The 26,329-nt window shown below is 48.6% G+C and overlaps 2 protein-coding genes and 2 long non-coding RNA genes across 4 annotated transcripts; all 4 read right to left on the reverse strand.

The window, feature by feature from the left end:
• Positions 1-277: 277 nt before the first annotated feature.
• LOC136458269 (uncharacterized) lies at positions 278-2,053 on the reverse strand. The gene is made up of 3 exons (XR_010759944.1): positions 1,796-2,053; positions 585-686; positions 278-474 (listed from the first exon to the last, which is right to left on the reverse strand). It is a non-coding gene; the product is annotated as an uncharacterized lncRNA (long non-coding RNA).
• Positions 2,054-2,955: 902 nt separating this feature from the next.
• On the reverse strand, positions 2,956-5,168 carry LOC136460603 (putative disease resistance protein At3g14460). Its single transcript, XM_066460240.1, has 2 exons — positions 4,626-5,168; positions 2,956-4,176 (listed from the first exon to the last, which is right to left on the reverse strand). Exons 1-2 carry the CDS (start codon positions 5,166-5,168, stop codon positions 2,956-2,958), a joined length of 1,764 nt encoding a protein of 587 aa, XP_066316337.1.
• Positions 5,169-5,319: 151 nt separating this feature from the next.
• On the reverse strand, positions 5,320-8,865 carry LOC136458268 (putative disease resistance protein RGA4). The gene is made up of 3 exons (XM_066458237.1): positions 8,060-8,865; positions 5,515-6,510; positions 5,320-5,399 (listed from the first exon to the last, which is right to left on the reverse strand). The coding sequence occupies exons 1-3, from the start codon at positions 8,863-8,865 to the stop codon at positions 5,393-5,395; spliced, it is 1,809 nt and encodes a 602-aa protein (XP_066314334.1). The 3' UTR covers positions 5,320-5,392.
• Positions 8,866-9,853: 988 nt separating this feature from the next.
• Positions 9,854-13,303, reverse strand: LOC136458270 (uncharacterized). The gene is made up of 3 exons (XR_010759945.1): positions 12,806-13,303; positions 11,033-12,713; positions 9,854-10,953 (listed from the first exon to the last, which is right to left on the reverse strand). It is a non-coding gene; the product is annotated as an uncharacterized lncRNA (long non-coding RNA).
• Between the last annotated feature and the right edge of the window lie 13,026 nt (positions 13,304-26,329).

Genomic DNA, 26,329 nt, shown 5'->3' on the forward strand with positions numbered 1-26,329 from the left:
GGCAGTCCCACCCTAAGGTATAAATCTAATCCCACTGTGCGCTATTGTTCATATGCTATTCTGTTAGCGTTTTTAGCGCACTTGGTTGCTGCACTGTTAAATACTATCTGCAGTAGTGGTGCTGTTACAGTATGGTTAGTGGTACTGTTACTATTATTTAAGTCGTATTTATGGATTAATATAAGTCGTAAATTGACCAAATGTTCAACATCATCATGGGGAGATAAAAACAGCCAGGATGTATATGTATTCCATGGGAAATAGTTCCAATATCCAGTCTCTGCATCCATTTGATGCGAGAATAAATAGTGTTACATCTCATGTTTGCCAAAGAGAAATGCGATAATGAATAATGTTACATCTCCTGCTTGTCAAACAGAAATTTAGGCCCTGGAGGGTGAACATCATAGGAGGAAAAGTAACATTATATACATGATGGTTTGGCTGTTGGCAGTAAACAAGGCACATCAGTCCCTGCAATAGATAGGTTATGCAGCTTCATGGTGATTCATAGGAGCACTAATAACTCGAGACGATAGTAATCGAAACCCAAGAATTTAATAAGAAACGTTGATGGTACTAACCTGTTTATTAACCTTTCTTGTGCTCCTCGTTATTTCCAATCCCAGCTCACTAATTTCTACAGCTCGAATATTTCCATGTCTTTGGCTTCAGTAGCTTAGCACCTGGTGATAGCTAATATTAGGATTTGTCCCTAAAAATTTATAGTAACATGAAAAAGCGTACAGCGAGAAGATTAGAGTATATTGCTACTGAATTGTACAGAGTAGCTCAATTCTTTCTGAAACGAAAAACAGACATATTACACTTTTGTGCATCCTAATAGTGAAGTTTAAGCCTAACACTGGCTCCCGATTTTAGAACTCAATGTTAGTTTCCTGAACTTCAACTAGTCAAATTTCGTCAGCTAGACAGGAGAAATACCAATTAAATTGGCAAGTACAAATCTTCGTTGGCATCTCTGTTATAAAGGTAACATTAGTCTTGTGTACAACTACCTCTTTAGTAATGTTTGCTATTTAGAAAGTCAAAGTGGCATCATTAAGTGATAAAAAAACTTGCAAGCATAGGAACTCGTATGAGCTTCAATGGAAATTCAGGGATTAACGAGATGAATAGAAAGGCACCACAGTCATGTATGGTTGTGTGCTGCACTTTTCTCCAACGAAAATAGTATCAACATTTGTACACCCGAATAGGTCCACTATGAAAATATATGATATGATTAATCTAATCATGTTTATTTGGTATCACAATACTATTATTGTTTCGTATATCTTTGGTTGAAATTGAGATTGTTTGGCCCTTCGAAATGCGAGATGAAGACTTATTTTGAGACGGAGGGAGTATTTGCTACATAGAAAGTCAAAGTGCCATAATTAAGTGATACTACAGAACTTGCAAGTATAGGAACGTTCTTATGAATTTCAGTGGAATTCAGGGATTAATGACAAGAACAGAAAGGCACCACAATCATGTGTGGTGTGCTGCACTTTTCTCCAATGAAAAACATAAGCTCATTAATGGTTCTATTAGGATCAAAGCAAAAATAGCACACCGGCGACTACGTAGTTGATCAGTGAACATTCAACCGCACATGTATATTCAAATGATAAATATATCTCAGGACCTAAACGAGATACTACATGCATGCTTAAGCTAATTGATATATATTTATAGATAGCAAGTAGGAGCTTTGACGAGGACAATCCACACGAGCAGACGATTCTATGCAATTGATGGTGAAATAGCAAAGTTATAGTTTAGTGGGTACCTTCGTAACGAGCATCCAGATATTTTTCCTCGAGGCTGTCCAGTCGCTGCCGCAAGGACGAAGGGAGCGACTTTATACCTGGGCAGTCTGTAATTGTAAGCTCACGAAGACATGAGTATGCTGATGGCCCATCGGGCAAGAAAGGCGCTAGGCTTTCGCAATCCCGAAGACGGAGGCATTCCAGCGTTTGGAGCTCTCCGGAGCCAGATTCCAGTGATCTCAACTCTGGGCACCAATAAATCTGTAGTGTTCGGAGTGCATCCAGCTGGCCCGAGAGGAGTTGTAGTTTGTTGCATCCCAAAATATATATTTCCCTGAGGGACGGGGGAAGGTTGAGAACCTCTGACAAGCTGCCACACCTCCGTATCCTTAGCGATTCAAGGCATGGAAGGAAGTGATCCCTGGTCGATGAAGTCAGCTGTGGTACAGCAGCTATGGATGCCATGACGTCAGTGCTAGGCTCTTGATTCAATGTCGGCTTGTCCTGTTGCTTGCCGAATATGGACTCAAGCGCTTGTTTAGTTTCATCAAATTCTCAACTTTGACACTATGCAAAAAGAAGATTTCTCGTCACATCAAACTTATGGTACATGTATGGAGTACTAAATGTTGACGAAATCAAAAACTAATTGCACAATTTAGTTGTACTTTACGAGACGAACGTTTTGAGTAACGATTGGACAATTATTATCAAATAAAAACGAGACGCTACCGTACGCTACAGTGTTAATCTCTAGAGACTTGAGGTTGGGCAGAAGTTGGCTCCTTTCTGATGCTGGTTGGCCAGGAGCAGCTCGTGCGTATCCAGTCAGATCATTGCAGTCCCGAATCACCAGATTCCTCAAGGATACCAAGCTCTGGAACTCCTCCGGCCAGTAGACCAGTGCATCGCAGTAAATAAATTTCAGATCTTGGAGCTGTACAAAACATGTCCATACTGCTCGGCCTTGTTCACTTTGCAAAAAAAAGTGAACCTGATGAATAGTACCACTTTCGTTTTATTTGACAAATATTATCCAATCGTGGACCAACTAGGCTCAAAAGATTCATCTCGTGATTTTCAACTAAACTGTGTAATTAGTTATTTTTTTACCTACATTTAATACTCCATACAAACGGTTAAAAATTGATGTGATGAAGAAAATAAAAAAACTTAAAATTTAGATGGCATCTAAACAAGGCCCTAATATGTTTGAGTGGAAGAGGAAGTGGCAGCCCCACCCTAGCTCCAGTCTTGTCAGAGTGGATTTAATGTTGTTGCTGTCCGCCAGCTCAAACGCACCGTGCTCAGCTGGTAAGGCTGTTTCTGCATCTTTGAAAGACATCGCCAGTTCGGACAGTGAATCAATAACTATAGGAATTGCTGCTAAGAAGATCTGCTGGTGGCCTTCTCGTATTGTTAATGAGCTGAGCTTTGGTCCCTCCGGTAAAGTTGTCAACTCTGGGCTTCCATCAATCAAAACAGTCTCAAGATCAGGGAACGTCCACTGTTCACTATTAATTACTTCCGTGACCCCCCAGCTCTTAAAATTTATTAAATCACGGAACGTGAGTGTCTTTAATTTTGGAAACAATGGCCGTGTTGTAATATCACTACGGCCAATTAATGGTTCCAAAGATAATGTACCTGCTGGTAATGCTGTCATCTTTGGGCAGTCACCAATCCATAACTCTTCAAGATATGGGAACATCGTGTCTCCTTGAGTCGCCCCAACTTGTTCCCATCTCTCAAAATTCTCCAATCCCTCAAGTTCAAGTACCTTCAACGCCGGAAATGCTGAGCGTGCATTTTCATAATCTTCACCACAAAATTCTTGGAGCAATGGTCCTTCCGGTAGTGCTATCAGATTTTTGCAATCGAGAACTGATAAATCTTCAAGGCACGGAAATATTATCTGTTGTCCTTGAGTTGCTTCATCAGCTGACCCCCATTTCTGAAATTTATCTAACCCTTTCAACTTTAGCACCTTCAATGCCGGAAACGCTGACCATGTTTTGATATCACTACGGCCAACTGATGGTGCCAAAGATGATGTACCTGCTGGTAATGCTGTCATCTTTGGGCAGTTACCAATCCATAACTCTTCAAGATGTGGGAACATCGTGTCTCCTCCTTGAGTTGCCCCAACTTGTTCCCATCTCTCAAAATTCTCCAATCCCTCCGGTTTAAGTACCTTCAACGCCGGAAATGCTGAGCGTGCCTTTTCATAATCTTCACCACACAATTCTTGGAGCAATGGTCCTTCAGGTAGTGCTATCAGATTTTTACAATCGAGAACTGATAAATCTTCATGGCACGGAAATATTATCTGTTGTCCTTGAGTTGCTTCATCAGCTGACCCCCATTTCTGAAATTTATCTAACTCTTTCAACTTTAGCACCTTCAATGTTGGAAATGCTGAGCGTGCCATTTTATAATGTACCCCACACAGTTCTTCGAGCAGTGGAGCTTCTGGTAGAGCTATCAATTCTTGGCAGCTGCGAATTGATAACTTTTCAAGATGAGGGCCTTGTTTAGATCACCCCAAAATTCCAAGTTTTTTCACTCTCTCTCCATCACATCAATTTTTAGCCACTTGCATGGAGCATTAAATGTAGGTAAAAAAAATAACTAATTGCACAGTTTAGTTGGAAATCACGAGATGAATCTTTTGAACTTAGTTGGTCCACGATTAGACAATATTTACCAAATAAGACGAAAGTGCTACTATTCATCGAGTTGAAATTTTCTTCAATCTAAACAAAGCCGAGGAAACATTATCTCGTGTCCTTGAGTGGCTTCGACTGCCTCCCATCCATCAAAGCTCTTTAGATATTTTAATTTGAGTACCTTTAATGCTGGAAATGCTGACCGTATCTCAGTATGATTTTGACTGCATGATGGTCCAAGTGGTGCTGCTTCTGGTAATGCTGTCAGCTTTTCACATTTCTGAATGCACAACTTCTTGAGATGAGGAAATATTACCTGCTCTCCTTGGAGCCAGTTTACTTCACACCATCTATCAAAAGCAGGCAGTCTGACCAGCATAAGCTCCTTTAGATTAGGAAAATTGAAGAATGTACCACCACTGCACAAGCATTGCAATTCTTCCAATCCTTCCAAACATAGAACTTGTAGAGCTGGCACTTGCCGCAGTGGTGGAAGATTCTTCGACTTCTTACAATCATAAAGATGAAGCTCAACCATGTTTGGCAGCATACCAATCCACACTGGGAAACTGGTTCCTAGGTAATCATTTATCCTTAGAGCCGTGAGTCCATGAGGAGCTTCCAGACCTTCTAGGATCTTATGACAGTGTGGTTTCTCCTCCTCGGTTGGTGTCCATCTTAATGACAGTGCTATGAGTTCCTTTTTATTTCCAAGATTGGCCATCTTCGCATCAATTGCTTCTGTCACATTTTCAAGTTGACTAAGCATTAGTGAACCACCAAGGTTATTTAAATGCTGCAGCTCTCCGATACTACTGCAATCAGACCCTACACCCACTACAAAATTAGTGAGTGTTTGCAAGGAAGTGAGTTGCCCAAGCTTTGGCGGCATGCCCTTCAACTTCCCACATCCATGAGTGTAGAGGTGCCGAAGTGCAGTCATGTACTTTATTTCCTTTGGAAGCCGGGCAAGATAGAAACAGTGAGAAACATCCAGCGTATGCAGATGATATAAGATGCTTATATCTTCTGGAAGTGACTCTATATAACTCTGTGAAACATTAAGATACCTCAGGTGACGTAGATACTTTGGTTTCAGTACAAATGCACCCCTACTCTGAAAGAGTGATAAGGCTCGCAAAGAGTTGTACTTTCCTAAATGATGCAGTGAAGTTCCAATTCTTCTATGGCATAGTAGTGTTTGGATAGCTGGAGATCTTGTCTTCAGAGAATCATTCAAAAGGGCCTCTGGCTCATCACACAACAAAAAGAAATGACGACAAGTGTTCTGAAGAAACTCACTGTGCTTTGGCTTATTCTCATCAGTTATGGTAGCAACTTCATTTTCCATGGCAGACAGTGCAACATCATGCATGAGATCATGGATTTTACATGTAGTCCTAGGGCAATACCAATCCACGTCCTCGTCCTCTCTATCCCCTCTGACTTGCTTCACATCTTGAAAGAATGACCTTGAGACAAGCTCCTCGAAAATGTGTTTACCAGTGGTTTCAAGATGAATGTCTTTTTCTTTGGGAACAAAGCCATTTGGCATCCATAGTTGGATCAGGAGTTCCATGTCAATATCAAAGTCCTTGGGAAACACAGCACAGAAAGCAAAGCACTGCTTCATGTGTGATGGCAGGTCACCGTAACTGAGCTTGAGAATAGGCAGGATTTTCTCATCCTTGTTATGGGCGATGTTTTTGCTTAGGACAGCCTTCCATTCTTCTGGACTTGTCTTGCCACGTAGCACAGATCCTAGTGCATTCGCAGCCAAGGGAGATCCTGCACATCTTTGCACAACGTCATCAACCAAGGCCAGTAGCTCAGCTGGCCTATTCTCTTGCGAACCGAATGCCTTAGTCTCAATAATTTCCTTTATGGATCCATCATCCAGAAGTGCAATGTCATGGGCTTTAATTGTACCCATTAGTTTCGCAACTCCTTCCTTGCGAGTGGTTGTCAATACGACACAACCGTTCCCACCATGCTTAAGGCTGGCTTTTAGCTTCTCCCACTTGTCACCGTCCTCATTCCAGACGTCGTCCAACACGATAAGATATCTGTGTGACAAATAAGCCTGGCATTAGTGCATGGAGAGCACAAGAGATTGCAAGTTTTGTGCATGTTGGAGAGGGTAACGTGCAACTCAGATTGAGCATGGCGTTCACCTACAACTTATTTGACTGTCAGGTTTGAGGGCCAGTGGTTTTTGTGGCCTTCGAGCTTCGTAAGACGAATGGTCCGACCGTGAAATACTTAAAATGAAAATTACATGCACCTGGTGGGGTTTGTTTGCTCTTGTGCTTATGTTGAGTAGTAGATACTGTGTCAAAAATAGAGTTCAATTCTAGGTTTAGACTAGGTCAAATTTTATTAAATTTAACTTTATTTATAGAAAACAATATCTATAATTATATAGTGCAAGTTTATACTCCATCCACCTCTGAATAAATCAATTTTTAAAGAGTTATCTTAAGTCAATTTTTAAGTTTGAACGAATTCATAGAAAAAATAGCAAAATTTATGAAACCAATTAATGTCACTATATACACCATAAACTATATTTTTATAATGTGTTCATTCGTTGTCATAAATACTTATGCTCATTTCTATAAACTTGGTTAAACATTAAAAAAAATTAACTTAAGATAGCTCTCTAGAAATTAATTTATTTAGAGGCGAGAGAGTAGAAAATATATCAATATTTATATCTCATTGTAAGGGTTTGCTTCCTAGTCGCGTTGATGCTTTGGTTAACGTGGAAGGAGCAGAAAAAGGCGCGTCTTCCATGGGTGGCTCTATGTCTCCATATTGCTAGGCGCTTTGGCACTAAGGATTAAAGAGGAGGCGCAATGGTAGGTTCAGGCTGGCTATGGATGCCTGTGGTCGTTGTTTGTTCTGTTCTGAACTTCGTCCTTCTTAGTTGTTGTTGAGTAGAACTTTGTAGGTCTGTATTCGTGCCGTCCAAGCTAATAAATAGCGGATAACGGTTTCATAAGGGATTAATGTCTATGTAGCGAATCACAGACAGCGGGTGCTATAGCAGACACTAAGTTCCAATAGCGAAATATTTAAAATAATCAATTCTTTTAGAGGATATGTTAATACTAATATCATGTTTTCTTGAAGAATTAAAAGTTTTTAGTTAATTATTACATTTAATGACACCACATAGAAGCATACAAATGAATAAGGTATAAAGAAGCATGTGGGGGATATGATTAATCATCCCATCATTCTTTATGATTGTCCAAATTACCATCTTAACATTTTATTGCCATCGGAAACCATCCACATCATCACTTGAATCATCGACATAGTGAAATAGCGGACATGTGTGTGGTCACATGTTTCCTTATTTCTTAATTAAATACTTCCTCAGGCACATTCGTGAAAAAAAATATATCTCCAAATATATAGGTTTGCTCTGAAAATATATTCGGTACCAAAAATATTAGTATTTGTTATAGGTTTGGTTAAACTTAAGATTGATTGACTAAAAAGAACTAGAACTCGATACTTTTTTAGACAAAGGGTGTAAGTTTGAGAATAATATTCTCCATAAAAAAGAAAAACTTTGAGAAGGACATGGGAGAGAATACACTTTACCTCTTTCCGTTAAGTATATCCTGGAGCTTCTTTTGTGCCTCCTCAAGGTTCTTCTCAGTGCTATTGCAGATCTTGTTTGCAAGCTTGAAAACATCAAACTCGTCTGACACGCAGACCCACTTGTGTAGCTCAAAATGCTTCTTGACATCAGGGTGGTTGTAGATGAGCTGAGCTAGGGTAGTCTTACCCAACCCACCCATTCCAACGATAGGAAGGACAGCGAGCTCTGTGACGTTAGCCCTATCATTCAGGATCTTAACAATCTTCTGCGTCTCTGCATCTCTTGATTTGGTGGCAATATTACCGGAGTCAATAAGGATGGAATCAGTCTCACGCCACTGCTTGGGTGCTGGTGCTTCGTTTTGATAGTTGAATCCAAATGTATTTATTTCAGTCACAAGGACCTCAATGGTCTGCACGATCCTGCAAAGCTTGTTGCCCATTCTATTACGGAATGCAACACGGTTGTGAGCAGGAAAGAGCTTCACTCCCTCGAAGCCAAGCTTGCGGATGTGCCCTTTCTCCTTGGCTTCACGACGGAGCGCCTCGTAGTTGAACTCGTCAAAGGCTTCATTCGCCTCATACGCCACCGTCTTGACCTCCTTGAGCCACGCCTTCACTCCTTCTCGGCGCCTCGCCTTCTCCTCGGCATCGGTTATGACGTCGAGGATGGCAGGCAGCTTGCGCATGAGCATCTTGTGCTGCTCCTCCATGCCCTCCATCACCTTGTACTGGTCGCTTGATGCCTTCTCCTTCACCAGGGACAGCAGTGGCCCGACCACCATGCTGACCACCAGCTCCGCCATTGGAGCAGTAGTCAGAGCTCACGAGAACACACGCTCAGAACGAAGTCAGGGAAACACCGCTGCTGAGCGCAGAAGAGAATGGTCTGAGCAAGCGGTTTGGAGGCAGATGGAGAGGAACACCAAGCCTTGATCTTCTCGGGAGTCAAGTGGATGTGTTTATTAGTTGCATCGGTAACAACACATGAGAGCTCGACTTCCCACTCCAGCTTGCAGCAGCCAGCAGCTCACCCAATGGATTCCTTTTGGACGTTCAGAGCAAACATTGACCAGTCACCAGACTGATCACTGTGCCATATCAACGTTAACAGCTAGCGAGGCATCTTGAATTTTTAAATCTCAACATCTAATACCATCATGGCTGGCCATGTTCATTTTGTCATTACAAAATTATCCACTTGCATAAATTACCGTTGAGCCAAATCTCGAGGCCCAGCCGTCCAGGTTCACGTGCAGACCTTCGAGTGATCGACAGAGTATGCATGTGAGGGTTTTTTTTTTTTTTTTTTACAACAAACACAATTTCATTTCAACAGCATCTAGCTGTAAGAACCATTACAGAGTCAATGGTTACAGATTGAACTGCCAGTGATAAAGTGCACTGGTTTACATGATCTGTATGAGAACAGAAATAGGAAACAACAGGAGCAGAAGACTGAAGTTCCTTTGTATCTTGAAAGTACCTATGCTTCTGTTGCGACTGAAGTTGTCAAAGAGCTGTGTTAGGTACTTGATTCTCCAATCCGGTGGATTGGAGTGATCTGAAGAATTTAAGAAGTCCACCAGCTGTTGACTATCAGATAGGAAATTTGTGTGTTGGAGTTGAAGTTGAGCCGTAATAGCTGAAGCTTCGGCCATCAGGACTGAGGTGGAGTGTTGCATAGCTGCTTATATATATATATATATATATATATATATATATATATATATATATATATATATATATATATATATATATATATATATATTGTGTGGAGGCTGGACCTGGGTATTGATGATGAAAATGCCGATTCCTGCTTTCCTTGGGAGAGAAGAGACCTGATCCGGCACAGTGGAGGCATCTGTGTAGCACCTAGATCCCTGAAGCAGAGGTGGAAAGGACACAGTGTGTCTGTGTGTTGCAGTCGCCATGAACCTGTGCATCTGATTTGTTGGGTAGTTGTTCCCTGCAATGCAACAGTTGTTCCCTGCAATGCAACAGTTCATACCTGGAGTTGCAGGTGTCAGAGTAGTGTTTGCTTGTTCCTGATGACTGTGCGCATGGCTCCTGTCTTGATTCCTGTTCTCCTGATTGGTGTAGGTGTGTGTAGCACACAGAGTCTGCACCCTGTAATCTGCAATTGCAGATCGGTGACCTGCATCAGCAGAAGGCATACCTGTGCTTGAATTGTTTGTGTTGGCAGGCAATATTCCTTGCCGGATGGGCACCATGTTGATCAGGTGTACTGTCCACCTCGTTGCATCGTCTTGCTCATTGTTCTCCATTGGTTCAGGTGAAGAAGTTGCACCTGTCATTTCATTGTTCATTCCTGGAGTGAAGGCGTTGATATTTGAGGTTACCGCCTCTGTGTTGTGCATTGCCTCCTGTGTTGCATAGTCCTGTGCATCCTCTACGGAGAATGGTGAGTTTGCTGTGCTGATATATGCCGCCACAGCATGATGTACCTGCCAAGTATTCCATGTTTTCCTGCCAAATCTTTGATCATTTCGGGCTTTCCATATATACCACATAGTTACAAGAATTTTTTGCATCAAGGAGTTATCAGTTGAATCAGTAATAAATACTGAAAGAATAACCTGTACTCCATCATCCTCATTTGGTAAAGTGTCAGTTCATAGAGGTGGAGTGGCTGAAAACCAAACTGCACGAGCAAAATCACAGTGAAAAAAATAAATGAGCATCAGTTTCAATTAGTCCACAGGTGCTGCAATGCTCGTCAATGTGTGTTGAATATCTTGCTGCTCGGCATCCGGTGGCAAGAGCTCTGCGTCTAAGTCTCCAAGTGAAAGTCTTGATAAGTGGAGGAAGGTTTTTCAGCTTCCACATTCGTTGAAGGATCTGGTTAGCCTGTTGCTGTATGCTCCTTGATCCTGTGAGCGGAAGCTGAACCTGAGCCTGCGAACTTAAAAATCTGTAAATATTTTTAGTTGTGCAGCCGCTTTTTCTTACCGAAGTCCATCGAAGGATGTCATGGTGCTGGCTGTCCACCGTTACAATTTGGGAAATAATCTGAACAGCCTGAGGATCAAAGATGGTGGAGAGGAGATCCAGGTTCCAAGTATGAGTATTAGGGAACCATAGATCAGAGACCACGCTTGGAAGAGGAGAGTGAGTGACAGGCAAGGGAAGGTGGTCATGAATGGAGTTCCAGATTTGACACCAAGGAGAAGACCAAATAGAAGTGTTGCCATTATGAATTTGGTAAATCACATTCTGGACAAAATCATTTTTAATCTGAAGGATAGAAGACCAGAAAATAGAGCGAGGCCCATCAGCTCTAGCCGTCCAAAACGAGGTGGAGTGGAAATATTTGGCTTTTAAGATGCTGGTGAGAAAGGGGTTTTTGTTGGTGGCAATGTTCTAGGCAGCGTGGGTGATCAGACTTTTGTTGACAGTGAAAAGGTCTCTGACTCCGAGACCCCCATTTTCTTTGGGTTGACAAATATCTTCCCAGGAGCGGCAGCCCACCAAAACCTCCAAATGATTCCAGTGATCTTTTCAACAAAAGTTTTGTAAAAAAGAACAGTGGACATGTAGTATATAGGAATAGAGGCAAGAACAAATTTGATGTAGGTGCCAGCATGGTTAAGCTTATTGGCTTTAACAGTGGTGAATTTGGAGCGGAACTTGTTGAGAATGAAATCATAAGCCTTATTCCTGTCCCTGTGACAAAATCATTGGACGACTAAGGTGCATAGTATTAGGAAGAAAAATGCTTTTAATTTGGGATCGGGTGGCACTGTCAACATTCTTGCTAAAGAGGATGGAAGATTTTTGGAAATTAGGAATTTGCCCGGATAACTGCGAGAATTGATGGAAAAGGGAATTAATAGTGGAAGCCTCAGCAACAGAGGCTTGACCACAGAGAATCAGATCATCGGCAAAAAGGAGAGAGTGGATGGGTGGACAGCCGGGCCCCAAGTTGATGCCTGAAAGATTCTTGTTCTGCAATTCAGCTTGCAAAAGAATAGACAGTTTATTAACTGCAATGACAAAAAGATACGGTGACAGGGGGCAGCCTTGACGAATGCCACGTTCAGAGCGGAAGGTGGCAAAAGGTTCACCGTTAACCAGTACAGAAAAAGACGGCGATGAAATGCATGCCTGGATGAGTTTAATGAAATGACCATGGCACCCTTGACGACGGAGGGCCGACTCAATGAAACCCCATTCTAGCCTATGAAAAGCTTTAGCAAGGTCTAATTTTAAGAGAAAAGCTTTCTGATTCCAGTTTTTAAGGTTGAAGGAGTGAATTATTTCCTGGGTGATGATGACATTAGAAGGTGTTCTGCCGTTTCATTAAGTTGAAAGCAAGTGCAATACTTGCATGGATCTGAGAACTGTTGACTGCAACACTACCCTTCTAAAACGAAGAAGAAAAGGAAATTGCAGTACCCTACTAAAACAAAGATGAAAAGAAATGGACTGAATATAGCCGCTCTAACTCACATCCAGCCTTGGTTTTCTTTTTCTCCATTTCCAAAGATCAGAGGCTAATTGAGACCCAGCTTCTCCAGCTTCAATCTAACCCGCCCAACCAGCAAAACCACTCTCTGCAAAGCCACCTTACCCAGCAGGCAGCAGCACCACGACCTCCTTGCCAAAGATGAGATTTACCACCTTCAGAGAACTAAAAAGGATTGGGCTGTCAATGGAGACCACAATACTACTTTCTTCCACCACTCCATAATTAAAAGAAATAGACGTAACCATATAACCTACCTCCACAATCGGGGGCATATCATAATGATGGTAAATATGTAAATAATCCATCCATCCACCCTGCTGGCATCTCCCAGGCGGTAACAGACATTTTGTCGAACACCAAACGAGCAAGGGGACTGGAACCACCACCTCCACTCCCGTGCGCGCGAACCACCTTCCTCGAGAGACAGGTTATGAGGGTAATGGCTGTCTGGTCTCTGGTGTGGGCGGCGGGTCTACTCTCTCCGTTCTGGATGGGGAAGCGCAGAGGGGCCAGCGGCGACTCGGCCCGAGGTGGTTGAGCTAACCAATGGCCGTTCGAGCTGAGAAGATGCCCGTTTCCGTCTGCGCAAAAGCGTCCGGACCCACGAGGCCTCGGTTCATTCGGGCGATTCGTGGGAAAAGGCATCATGACGCTTGGCAGCGAGTTTGAAATGGCAGTATGGATCAAGCAGTTCAGGCATACGCTTACTGCTCATTATCACAAGCTTTGAAATGCCGAGACATCAAACAATATGCAGCACCAGCACTGCAACTTCCATTTTAAGCAACCTAAGAAATGCACAAGTAACTAACTACTCAGCATCAGGAGTTCACGATCACAAGTGAAACTGACTCATTTGTGCCGTAAATACCTTCCTCGGATCTTCACTATAGAGGCGGTGCTGTTAAGACAGAAGCAATGTATGCCCAACAGGAGCAGATAACACAACAGACCTGTCAAAAACAGCTTTAAAACGAAATGTCATGTTTCCATGTGTTAACACTTTTAAGGTGAAGGATGATAAGATCCAACATCGATGGCAAGAGTATTTTAATAAATTATTCAATGATGAGAATACAGACATAACATTTTAGTTGGATGACTCTTTTGATGACACCAATAGGCGCTTTGTGCGGAGAATCCAATAATATGAGGTCCGAGAGGCGTTGAAAAGGACGAAAGGAGGTAAGGCGATAGGACCGGATGATGTCCCAATCGAGGTGTGGAGATGCCTCGGGGACATAGCTATAGTATGGCTAACCAAGCTGTTCAACCATATTTTTTGATCGAACAAGATGTTTGACGAGTGGAGGAGAAGTATATTGGTACCGATCTACAAGAATAAAGGGAATATTCAAAGTTGTACTAATTACCGGGGAATTAAGTTGATGAGCCATACTATGAAGCTATGGGAGAGAGTTATCAAGCATCGCTTGAGAGCAATAACACGGGTCTCTATGAATCAATTTGGTTTCATACCCGGAAGGTCAACTATGGAAGCCATTTTCTTAATAAGACAAGTTATGGAGCGGTATAGGGAGAAGAAGAAGGACCTACACATGGTTTTTATTGACTTGGAGAAGGCTTATGATAAAATAATAAGGAATATTATGTGATGGGCTTTGGACAAACATAAAGTCCCAACGAAGTACGTCGGGCTCATTAAGGACATGTACAACAACGTTGTGACTAGTGTTCGAACAAGTGATGTAGACACGGATAACTTCCCGATTAAGATATGACTACATTAAGGGTCAGCTTTGAGCCATTATCTGTTTATCTTAGTGATGGATGAGGTCACAAGGGACATACAAGAGGACATCCCTTGATGTATTTTTTTCGCGGATGATGTAGTGCTAATTGATGAAAGCCGGACAGGAGTGAATCAGAAACTGGAGTTATGGCGGGAGACTTTGGAGTCCAAAGGTTTTAGACTCAGTAGAACTAAAACTGAGTATATGAGATATGACTTCGGCATTACTACTCGGGAGGAGGAAGATATTAGTTTAGAAGGTCAAGTAGTGCCTAGGAAGGATACCTTTCGATATTTAGGATCAATGCTACAAAGAGACGACGATATTGATGAAGATGTTAGTCATAGAATCAAAGCAGGTTGGATAAAGTGGCACCAAGCATCTGATGTCCTATGTGACAAAAGGGTACCACATAAGCTAAAAGGCAAGTTTTATTGGACGACGATTAGACCTGCTATGTTGTATGATGCAGAATGTTGGCCTACGAAAAGACGACATGTTTAACAGATAAGTGTCGCGGAAATATGTATGTTGCGTTGGATTTGCGGTCATACAAGAAGGGATCAAGTTCGAAACAATGATATACGTGATAGATTAGAGGTAGCACCAATTGAAGAAAAGCTTGTCCAACACCGGTCGAGATGGTTTGAACATGTCCAACGGAGACCTCCAGAGACACCGGTGCATAGTGGAATCCTAAGCCAAGATAGTAACATAGAGAAAGACAGAAGAAGACCGAAGTTGACTTGGGTAGAGGTAATAAAAGGAGACTTGAAAGAATGAAATATATCCAAAGACTTAGCCTTAGATAGGAGTGTTTGTAAAACAGCTATTCACGTGCCTAAACCTTGATTGCTTCTGCTGAGTTTCAACTATAGCCTATCCCAACTTGTTTGGGACTTAAATGCTTTGTTGTTGTTGATGATGCTGCTTACAAAGACACTTCATCTACTTTGACATCTACAACAAAATAACTCCCATCCTTATTCTTCTACTTGTATATATATGTCGGTGTTTTGGGTCCGACGGATCCTCAACCGACTGGTGAAAGTGTACTGCGTGCCCCTAATCCCGGATGATGATGCAAAGAGACACAAGGTTTATACTAGTTCAGGCAATAGGTGTCCTACGTCCAGTCTGAGAGAGCGATCTTGTATTCCTTGCACCGAGGTGCTTGTAGTAGGGGTTTACAAGCTGAGCGAGAGAGGGAGCTAGTCCCAGGTCTCTGCGAGGAGTGGCGTGGATGCTTGAGATGTTGATCTCTTGCAGTGAGGGAGTGTGTGTGTTTCAGAGCGTTGTGCGTTGCTTGCCTGTGTGTGTCCATTGCCTAGAAGCGGCTCTGGTCACTCCCTTTTATAGTCGAAGGGAGGCACGGGGGTGGTACAATGGATTTGCTACGTGGCGTTTTGTGAGTAGAGGTGGCATGTCCGAGTCTTGTAGCTTGTCACTATGGCGGTATGGTCGGTGGTGGCAACTTGTCCTCGTGCACTGGAGCGACGTGTCGGTCACGCCTGATCCTATGCGACGTGGGAGCTCCTGTGGTGGCAATGCGTGCCTTCTTCTATTGGAGGTGTGCTGGTCACTGTACGTTTGACCAGCGTGGAGAGCCAAGGCTGGGTAGAGGCGACGACGCGGGTGTGCTGACTCTGAGGATACAGGAGCTTGGCCCTGTGCACGACGTGGGAGCTCCTGCGGCTTGGCGTAGGGTATGGTGCGTACTGCAGACGACGTGTCGGTCACTGTAGGTTGACAACGTAGAGAGCCGAGGTCCAGCCGGTGCAAAGGCTGAACCATTGTGGGGTGCTCGGCGGGTACGAATCTCGAGGCTACAGGGACCCCAAAGCGGATAGCCGAGGCTCAGAGGGAGCAGTTGGTCTTTGTACATTGATTTCGAGGCTACAGGGACCCGGACATGACTCTCCATGCCGTGCTGTCCTTGGAGCAGGGGTTAGGTAGTACAGTGTAGCACGGGTGTCAATCGCGGGCACAGTGCCAAGCACAGCGGCTGGTAACCTCTGCCCCGTCCTGTCCCGGACGGCATGGCGTCGATGTGACTCACGTCTCGTCGGCCACTCCGCTGTATCGAGCCATCGTTCGGTTGACGTCGTGGGAGTGGTTGAACGTGTTAGTTGGATGTGACATCATGTCAGAGAAGTCGGTCAAGGCGGAGGCGACGGGGTTGTTGCCGAGCCGGCCTCCAGCGAGGTGGAGAATCGGTACCTCGTCCAAGACCTTACGGGCGGGGCCTTGAGCGAGTCGGAGAATCGGTACCTCGTTTAAGGCCTTACATGTGGGGCCTCGAGCGAGACGGAGAAATCGGTACCTCATCCGAGGCCTTACGTGCGGGGCCTCGAGCGAGGCGGAGAATCGGTACCTCATCCGAGGCCTTACGTGCGGGGCCTCGAGCGAGTCGGAGAATCGGTACCTCGTTTGAGGCCTTACGTGCGGGGCCTCGAGTGAGGCAGAGAATCGGTACCTCGTCTGAGGCCTTACAGGCGGGGCCTCGAGTGAGTCGGAGAATCAGTACCTCGTCTGAGGCCTTATGTGCGGGGCCTCGAGCGAGGCGGAGAATCGGTACCTCGTCCGAGGCCTTATAGGTGGGGCCTCGAGCAAGGCGGAGAATTGGTACCTCGTCCGAGGCCTTACATGCGGGGCCTCGAGCGAGTCGGAGAATCGGTACCTTGTCCGAGGCCTCATGGTTTCATTTTGGGCCGAGCCCGCTTCGGGTGAGTTCGGATATTGTTCGAGGCGGGCAGGGCGGTCTAGCCGAGCCATGGATGAGGTGGGGGTTTACCGGTGGTTGTCTCTTAGCTTCGATTTTTACAAGGTCTAAGCGATTTTTTCAGTTCTTGTTTAGGGGACCCCTTTTTATGGTACCCGACAGTATCCCCCGAGCCTCGGGGAGAGTGTGAGCGCTCTTCCTGATGTTTTGACAAGACTTGGCTCGCGGTAGCTCCTGGCGGGATGGTATTTCGTACTCGAGGCCTCGGTGGGTGCGTGCGAGCACACCCGCTGGGTGTAGCCCCCGAGGCCCTGGAGGAGTGGATTTATTCCTCTAGGGGCTTTTCTCATGTTGAGCGAGGGGTTTTATCGTGTTTGCCGAGCCCACGAGTGCGAGTTCGGGTCGCTGGGCCTCGGCTAGGTTGTAGGAAGAGCCCCCGAGCCTCTGCTCGGAGCAAGAGGGCAATTGGGAGTTTCCCTATCTTTTTTGTGCGGCCCTCACGCATCCTTTTCATTCGAAAGGAGGGGTGGAGTATGCCAGGCTACCCTTGGTGGGCGTGAGCAGTGACACCTTCGGTGAGCTGTTACCAGGTAAGTCCAAGTGGAGGCCCATGCCCCATTCGATAGGGGTCGGCTAGTGGTCCAGAGATGCACTCCAAAAGTACTAGAGGGATTCTCTAGTGGGTCCCAGGGCCATTCGATTGGCCTTGGGGGCTCGGTACCTCCCTACGGTGGGATCCCATTTAGAGACCTCCCTGCCAGTCTTGGACACGACTCAGGGCATCCCAAGCAATTGCTTGCTTGGGCCTCGACCATGTACGGGCTCACCCATAGTCATCCCTGGCTCTGTTTGCCCTAGGGCGACTGTCGAGACCCTCGGGGGGCTAGCCTTCAAACCCCTAGACCGTAATGGGCTCGGTGCCTTTTATCGCGTTCGTTGAGCCCCCGGGTGCGAGTTCAAGTTGCTGGGCCTCAGCTTGTTTGTAGGACAAGCCCCCGAGCCTCTACGCGGAGCAAGAGGGCGATCAGGAGTTTCCCTATCTTTTTTGTGCGGCCCTCGCGCATCCTTTTCATTCAGAAAGAGGGGTGGAGTATGCCAGGCTACCCTCGGTGGGCGCGAGCAGTGACATCTCTAGTGAGCTGTTATCGGGTAAGTCCGAGTGGAGGCCTGTGCCCCATTCAATAGGGGTCAGCTAGCGGTCTAGAGACGCACTCCAAAAGTACTAGAGGGCTTCTCTAGTGGGTCCCAGGGCCGTTCGATTGGCCCCGGGGGCACGGTGCCTCCCTACGGTGGGATCCCATTCAGAGACCTCCCTACCGGTCTTAGACACGACTTAGGGCATCCCAAGCAATTGCTTGCTTGGGCCTCGGCCATGTACAGGCTCACCGATAGTCATCCCTGACTCTGTTTGTCCTAAGGCGGCTGTCGAGACCCTCGGGGGCCCAGCCTTCGTACCCCTGGACCGTATCGGGCTCAGTGCCCAATTCCTTCGTTTGTAAGGAATCAGGTGGGGGATATTCCCCTCCCATCGGCTGACAACGGTAGGTGCACCTTTTGAGGTGGTTCCTTGGGGAGATGGAGCGGCGCCTACCATCGCTATGGTCGGTTGCGACACGACGTCTATGGATGGGACGTTTCTGTGTGCACGCAGTTAATAAGGAAAAGGTGGACCCGTGGGCGGTTTAGTTGGATCCGGATTAACTGCGCTGGATCTGAGGGAAACTTCCCCGGTTTCATCACCCATTTGTTTCGCCCCCTTCCCCCCCTCATAAATACGTGATGAGCCTCGCCCTACACCTCCTTACCTTGCCTGCCTACGTTCGCCCTTTCTGCCTTCGAGCGGTTGCTAAGAACAGAGGAAGAGAGCGCCGGGGAGAAGAAGGGAGAAGGGGGGAGGAAAGGCAAGAGAGAGAGAGAGGGATAGCGAGAGCACGCCTTACCGCCGTAGCCGCATTCTCCACCGCACCCATGGCCGGTGGCGCTGTTGTCGTCCAGGTAGATCCTTAGGGTCTGTCCGATGTGACTGCAGCGACGCTGCAGTCGGTCGTCGACGATGGTCTCCTCCACCCGGTTACCGACCCCAACAGACCAGAGTGGATTGCTTCGAGGGGTGAGCCAGAGCCGAGGCCACGCGATGGATACATCATGAGCTTCGTGGCCTTCCACAAGCACGGTCTCAGCTTGCCGGTGGACCGGTTCATGCGGCGCTCCCGCATTACTACGGCATGGAGCTCGACAACTTCAACCCCAACTCCATCGTGCAGGCGGCCATCTTCGTCGCATGTCTGTGAAGGGTAACCTGGGCATTGCCCCCCACTTGGGAGCTGTGGCTCCACTTCTTTCGGGCAAGGGCTCAACACCAAGCCGATGAGCACGATGGGCATGCGGAAGGCGTTGAGGGCCGATGGCTGCACTCTCCAAGTGCGCCAAGACAGGCAGCCCTTCTACATCTTGGCCCAGCTTGCGTCATCTAACCGCCGCTGGTACAAACAGCTGGTTCTACCTCTGCAACGATGACAGCAGGCTTCCCCCCTATACCGGGTGGGTTGTGGAGAGCCAGCCGGAGAGGTGGAGGTACGGCGTCCTGGTGGTTGATCAGCCCAAGCTGCAGCCACTTCTAAAGGCGCTAGAGAGGCTGCGTAGCTGTGGCCTTACAGCAGGCATGGTCCGTGGTGGCGTTCCACTGCCGGAGGGTGCTACCGCTGATGGCTTAGAAGCAACGCCTGTTCGAGATGAACACCGAGTGAGCCGATCGACGGCATCCGGTTGTCCGCCGTCGCCCTTTCCGACGAGGGAGGTTCTGCGTCAGGTGAGAGAGACGGTGGAGGGGTGGTAGAGGAGCAGTGACCTGACCCCATTCCTAATGTGCCCGTCGTGGGGGTACATCTCTCTGGTGAGTCACGTGCCGCTGCGGCCCCTGAGGCCTCCTTGCTCCTTACATTTTCAATCTGTTCCCTTATTTGCATTTGTCGTTCCTATAGGGGATGAGGGATGTGTGAGCCCGCCCACCCGCCCGTTCCTGAGGACACAGAGCGGTGGGCAACGAACAGGGCGCATGTCGAGGCATACAAGGAGCGGAAGGATGCCGAAGAGGCAAGGTGCAAAAGGAAGAGCCTCGAGCGCGACAAGCTGGAGAAAACATCACTGGCAGTAGAGGCACGACGGTCTCCCTGTGGAGCCATCTCCATCACCATCGTCGATGGACTTCTTCGAGCGATGACGAGAGAGCGAGGTGGGGCGGGGTCCTTGGACCATCTCCCTGATGTCAGGGGGATGGCGCCTGAGGCGTCGGTGAGCGGCCTGGCATCTCTAGGAGGAGGAGGAGAGGACCGCCTCGGGGCTGGCGATCGCCTGCCCTAGGGCCAAGGTCGACACGCCCGAGACATGGGAATTGGGGAAGCGTTGCCGTCAGCCCGATGGCTCGACGGTGGAGGTGGAAAGGGCGATGGTGGGGGTGACCTAATAGCCTCTACCAGAGGGTTGAGGGGCGTTGGAGTCCGGCGAAGGCCGACCGGCACCGGTGGACATGGGGGGCGTGCCACCACCGCCGCCACCACCATTGCAGAGGACAAGGGACGCAATATGGAAGCTGTTGTGTCCCTATTCGAGGTAAGTGTTTTGTCAGTGGAGTTTGAAGCATCTTCCACTCGTTCTTTGGTCGTATGCTGACCAAGTAAGTGTTTTGTCTTTAGTCGGAAGCATCAGGCGGAAGCGCCCGCCCTGGCGCCACATAAGGCGCTCAAGGTGAGCACCAGCTCCACCGCCCGATGGGTGGTGGAGGCACAGGCTACCATACAGCGTGGCACGGCGTCGGCCAGGGCTAACCCAAAGGAGTCGGTCGCCCAAGGAGAGGCTACTGAGGCGGTCACGAAGTAGGCGGGGGAGGAGGCGCCTATGCCCCACAAGGCCGAGGCCCTTGGGTCAAGCAAGGCTGATGCGCCTTCAATCGCTAAGGCCACCGAGGGCGAGGCCCAGGCCCCTAGGACCTCCAAGGCCAATATGGTGGAGGCCGAGGCTCCTAGGACCACCGAGGCCGAGGTGGTGGACGCTGGGGCTCCTAGGACCACCGAGGCCAAGGTGGTGGAGGCTAGAGCACTCGGGACCACCGAGGCCAAGGTGGCGGAGGCCGGCTTGGGCGTGGTGGAGCTGATAGCCTAGGATGCGGAGATGGAGGCGGGGCAAGCTTTGGTACCGCCCCCGGTCCTAGACCCGCCGCCATCACAGGAGGGCACCCGGGAGGTGGAGGTCCATTCGATCTCCTCCGACGATACTTCCTGGGGGAAGGGGGTGGAGGACGCCGAGGTGGCCAACACCGTGGAGCAGCTAGCTCTGACCTCTGGCAAGGGAAGCTCGGCCCTCGTCCGAGTACAACCCGAGCCCCGCGGGTGGGATCGCGCGCGTGTCTTGTGGCGGATCTGGGATGACCCTAAGGGGGAGCCTCTATTCGCCCTTGAGGACACGGCCGAGGGGGGCGCTGGGGCTCCTTCAAGCAATTCTGCCAGCTGGCGGAGCGGTCGCTACGGACAGTGCTGTCTATTGTGGCTGACGATCTGCCCGGCGTCGCCCAGGTGCGCACTTTCTTTCCTTGCACTGTGTCGTCTTTTTCCCAAGTTTTCTTGTAGTGCTTGATGTCTATTCTTCCTATCCAAGAGCTCGAGGCCCGGTCCCTTGGGAAGTCGATGTTCCTCCAGCAGGAGAGGGACGTCTGGGACCAGCTCCGGCAGCAGAAGGACCTGCTCGCCAAAGCTAATGAGATTCTGTCATTGCGGAGCGCGAAGGTGGAGGACCTCTGCCTTTGCTATGCTGATATGAAGGCCGAGGTGACCATGGCTCCGTCCCTTTGGCGGTGCGGATCAAGGAGCTGGAGGAGGAGTTGACCCGAGTGGCCGGCGAGCAGGATAGCTTTAGGTCCCGGGCCAAACAGGTGGAGGTCTCTACCAAGGCTATCATCGGGTAGCTAGGGGCAGAGCAGGGCGTGCATCTGCTGACGAAAGGTGCCCTAGTAGAGGCCCTCAAGGTGGCCAAGGCCTCTCGGGTCGAGGCCTTGGCCTAGAAGAAAAAGGCCATGGGTGAGTCCCGTTGAGCCGCGCCCCTTGTTTTATTTGTTTTTCTTGCGTTCTACCCCTGACTCCCCGATGTGACACAGAGCTGGAGAGGGAGGCTTCCAGGGCAGCCGATGCCTCTTGGGTTGAGGTCCAAAACTAGAGGGAGAAAGCCGAGAGTGAGTCCCATAGGCTTGCGCCCCTGTTCGGCTTGTTTTTCTTTTGTGCTTAACCCCATCCCGCCTGTCTTGGTGTAGGGTTAGAGAAGGAGGTCACCCGGGTAGCTGAGGCCTCCGTCGCAGTGTAGGCAGTGCTTGAGACCGAGATCCAAGAGCACAACGTGATGTGGAGCATCGCCTGTACCATCTGTGAGGCCCTGGAGGTCGGAGGGGTTGAGTCAGGCAGCTCCCTCAGGAGCCGCTTGATCGCGTTGAGCGGCCGAGTCCACGAGCGGCTCCAGGCGGCACTGCATACGAGCGTCAAGCATGCCCTGGCTGTCATCTCCTCGCACTATGCCGACATCAACCTTGAGGCCATCAGCGACGGTTACGTCGTGGCTGATGATGACGAGAAGGTCGAGGAAGAGGTCATGAAGCTGGTGGAGGCGGCTGAGGCCCCTAGCATAGCGCTGGCCAAGCTATTCAAAGAGGAGGTAGTTCCCCCCATGCCGACCTCCGACGCTGGCGACCCTGAGCTTTGACCTAGGCCAAAGGGGCCATGGAAATAGATTAGGACTTACTTTATTGTACCATAACGCTTGTGGCCGTCGAGGCCTTTTAAAGTACTTGCGCATATACGCTTTTTAATCGTTTTTATTGTATTTCCGAGCCTCTGCCCTCTGTCTCGTCTTCGAACATATCTCTTGCAAAAAACTTCCTCAGAGCCTAAGCTACCCTTCGGGCAAAAGGTGGTGAGGGAGTTGCCGTAGCCCGGAGGCGTAGGCCGTCTCATGGCTCGACCAGCCTTTTGGCCCTGAGACAAAATTTTGGTCCTTAGGTTTTTTACAATCGATTTGTCAGAGTACGCGAGAGAGTTTGGCGTAGAATTTTTTTTTCAAAAAACCACTAAAAGACGGTATCAGGGACTTAGGGGGGGTCCCCCCTTCTAGCCCCCGAGGGAGGCTCGGTTCTGTAGAGGCAGAGCTAAGTCTTATTTGAGCCCCACAGTGGGCACCTCTGTAGAGGCAGAGCCGAGTCTCCCTTATAGTGTTATCGTAATGCTAAGCCCCACGATGGGCTCGGGGGGTTTCTTGAAAAATTAGAACAACTAAAGAATGTTTTTTTATTGTATTTCGAGAAACAATGTATACAATGCTTGGAAATTTAAGGGTAGAAGCGACGTAGCTGTTCTATGTTCCAAGCGTTGGTGAGGATTTCGCCCTTCTCATTGGCTAGCTTGTAGGTCCCGGGCTTTAGCACTTGGGCGATGATGTACGGCCCTTGCCATGGTGGGGTTAGCTTGTGGCAGCCCTTATTGCTCTACCTCAGTCTCAGCACCAGGTCGCCCACCTTCAGGTCTCGGCTTCAAATGCGCCAGGCTTGATAGCATCGTAGGGCTTGCTGGTACTTGGCCAAGTGTAGCAAGCGCAACGTCTCGGGCTTCCTCCAGTTGGTCGAGGGCGTCCTCGCGGGCAGTGCGGTTGCTTTGCTCGTTGTAGGCCTGATAGCCTTGGGGAACCGTACTCCAAGTCAGTGGGGAGGATGGCCTCAGCTCCATAGACCAGGAAGAACGGTGTGAACCCCGTGGCTCGGCTCGGAGTGTTCCTCAGGCTCCAGATGACCGATGGGAGTTCGGCAAGCCATTTCTTGCCAAATTTCTTCAACCGATTGTATATTCTTGGTTTGAGGCCCTATAGGATCATGTCATTGGCACGTTCTACTTGGCCGTTTGTCCTAGGGTGTCCTACGGCCGACCAGGCCACATAGATGTGGTGGTCATCGCAGAACATTAGGAACTTATGGCCGGTGAATTATGTCCCATTGTTAGTGATGATGGTGTTTGGAACCCTGAACCTGTGGATGATATCAGTGAAGAACAGCACCACTTGCTCGGATTTGATTCGAGTGATCGGACGAGCCTCGATCCACTTGGAGAACTTATCAATCGCTACCAGCAAATGGGTATAGCCCCCGGGGGCCTTCTGCAAAGGCCCAACCATGTCCAGCCCCCACACGGTGAATGGCCATGTAATGGGGATGGTTTGGAGGGCTTGGGCCGGGAGGTGCGTCTGTCGCGCATAGTACTGGCATCCCTCGCAGGAGCATACCAGCTTAGTGGCGTCAGCAACCGCCGTTGGCCAGTAGAACCCTTGGTAGAAGGTGTTTTCCAACGAGCATCCGAGGCACCTGCATGGTGCCCGTAGGCTCCTGCGTGCAAGTCCCAAAGTAGGGCTTGGCCTGCCTCGGTGGTGATGCACCGTTGGAGGACGCCAGATGGGCTTCGCCTATATAACTCGCCGTTGCTGAGGACATAAGTTTTGGCTCATCGTGCAAGCCGTCGGGCTTTGGTTCTGTCTACAGGAAGCTCTCCTTGAATGAGGCAATCAAGAAATGGGACTCGTCAGTCCGTGCCCTGGTTGTCCTCGGGAGGCTCCGCATTGATTTCCATGGCTTCGGGCTCGGCCGCAGGGGTCTCAATGATAGAGGGGGCCTCAGGCCTTGTGGTGGGCTCAACCGGTGGGCCCTCTTCCACCGCTGAGGTGCAGTCGATGGAAGGCTTGTGGAGTTCTTTGGCAAAGATGTTCGGGGGGACCGAGGCCCGCGCCCATGCCATCTTTGCCAGTTCATCCACGACCTCATTGAATTTTCGCGTAATGTGGTTGAGTTTGAGGCCGTCGAACTTGTCCTCTAGGCGACGTACCAACTTGCAGTACGCCTCCATTTTGGGGTCATGGCAGTTTGACTCCTTCATAACTTGATCGATGACGAGCTGCGAATCGCCCTGTATGTTGAGATGCCGTACTCCAAGTTCGATGGCAATCTGCAAGCCATTGACGAGGGCTTCATACTCGGCTGCATTGTTGGAGGCGGTGAAGTGGAGCCAAATCATGTAGCTCATGTGCACTCCGAGGGGTGAGATGAAGAGCAGACCCGCGCCTGCCCTGGTCTTCATCAGGGACCCATCAAAGTACATGGTCCAGTATTTCGCTTGGACTTAAGGTGGTGGCAGTTGGGTGTCGGTCCACTTAGCCACAAAATCGGCCAAGACCTGGGATTTAATTGCTTTTCGAGGTGCAAAAAGGCAGGGCTTCCCCCATGAGTTCAATGGCCCACTTGGCTATCCTACCCGAGGCCTCCTGGTTTTGGATTATCTCTCCCAAAGGGAAAGACGACACCACGGTCACCGGGTGGGACTCGAAGTAGTGACGCAGCTTGTGTCACGCCAAGACTATGGTGTAGATTAGCTTCTGGATGTGGGGGTAGCGCGTCTTAGTCATAGAAAGCACCTCGCTGATGAAGTAAACAGTTCGTTGGATGGATAGAGCATGCCCCTCTTCCTGCCTCTTGGCCACTACGGCCACACTGACCACTTGGGTCGTTGCGACAACGTAGAGTAAGAGGGCCTCACCCTTGGTCGGTGGCACTAGGATGGGAGGATTGGTGAGCAGTGCCTTGAGCTTGGCGAGGGCTTCTTTAGCCTCAGGGGTCCAAGAAAAGCGTTCGGACTTTCTCAAGAGGCGGTACAGAGGCAAGCCTTTTTCGCCAAGGCGCGAGATGAAGCGGCTCAGGGCTGCAAGGCATCCCATAACCCTCTGCACTCCCTTGAGGTCTCGGATTGGTCCCATGTTGGTCATGGCTGAGACCTTCTCTGGGTTGGCCTCGATGCCACACTCCGAGACTATGAATCCCAAGAGCATGCCTCGGGGGACCCCGAAGACACACTTCTCAGGGCTGAGCTTGATGCCCTTCTCTCTAAGGCATTTGAAGGCCACCTCCAAGTCATCAACAAGATCGCTGGCCTTCTTGGACTTGACCACGATGTCGTCCACGTAGGCCTTGATAGTTCACCCGATGTGCTCACCGAAGACCTGGGTCATGCACTGCTGGCATGTGGCCCCTGCGTTTCTGAGGCCGAATGGCATAGTCACATAGCAGTACATGGTGAATGGGGTGATGAAAGAAGTTGCGAGCTGGTCGGATTCTTTCATCTTGATTTGATGGTAACCGGAATATGCATCAAGGAAAGATAGGGTTTTGTATCCCACAGTGGAGTCGATGATTTGGTCAATTCGAGGTAATGGGAATGGAACTTTTGGACATG

Source organism: Miscanthus floridulus, chromosome 6 (assembly GCF_019320115.1).
Source record: "Miscanthus floridulus cultivar M001 chromosome 6, ASM1932011v1, whole genome shotgun sequence".
Lineage (NCBI taxonomy): Eukaryota > Viridiplantae > Streptophyta > Magnoliopsida > Poales > Poaceae > Miscanthus > Miscanthus floridulus.

Excerpts from the sequence above, each read along its gene's own strand:
- LOC136460603 (XM_066460240.1), bottom strand. The coding sequence starts at position 5,168 with ATGGCCAATCTTGGAAATAAAAAGGAACTCATAGCACTGTCATTAAGA. Across the intron at positions 4,177-4,625 it reads CAGCATTTCCAGCATTAAAG|GTGCTAAAGTTGAAAGAGTT; the intron begins GTACTCAAATTA and ends CCAACATTGAAG.
- LOC136458268 (XM_066458237.1), bottom strand. The coding sequence starts at position 8,865 with ATGGCGGAGCTGGTGGTCAGCATGGTGGTCGGGCCACTGCTGTCCCTG. Across the intron at positions 6,511-8,059 it reads GATATACTTAACGGAAAGAG|ATATCTTATCGTGTTGGACG; the intron begins GTAAAGTGTATT and ends TTTGTCACACAG.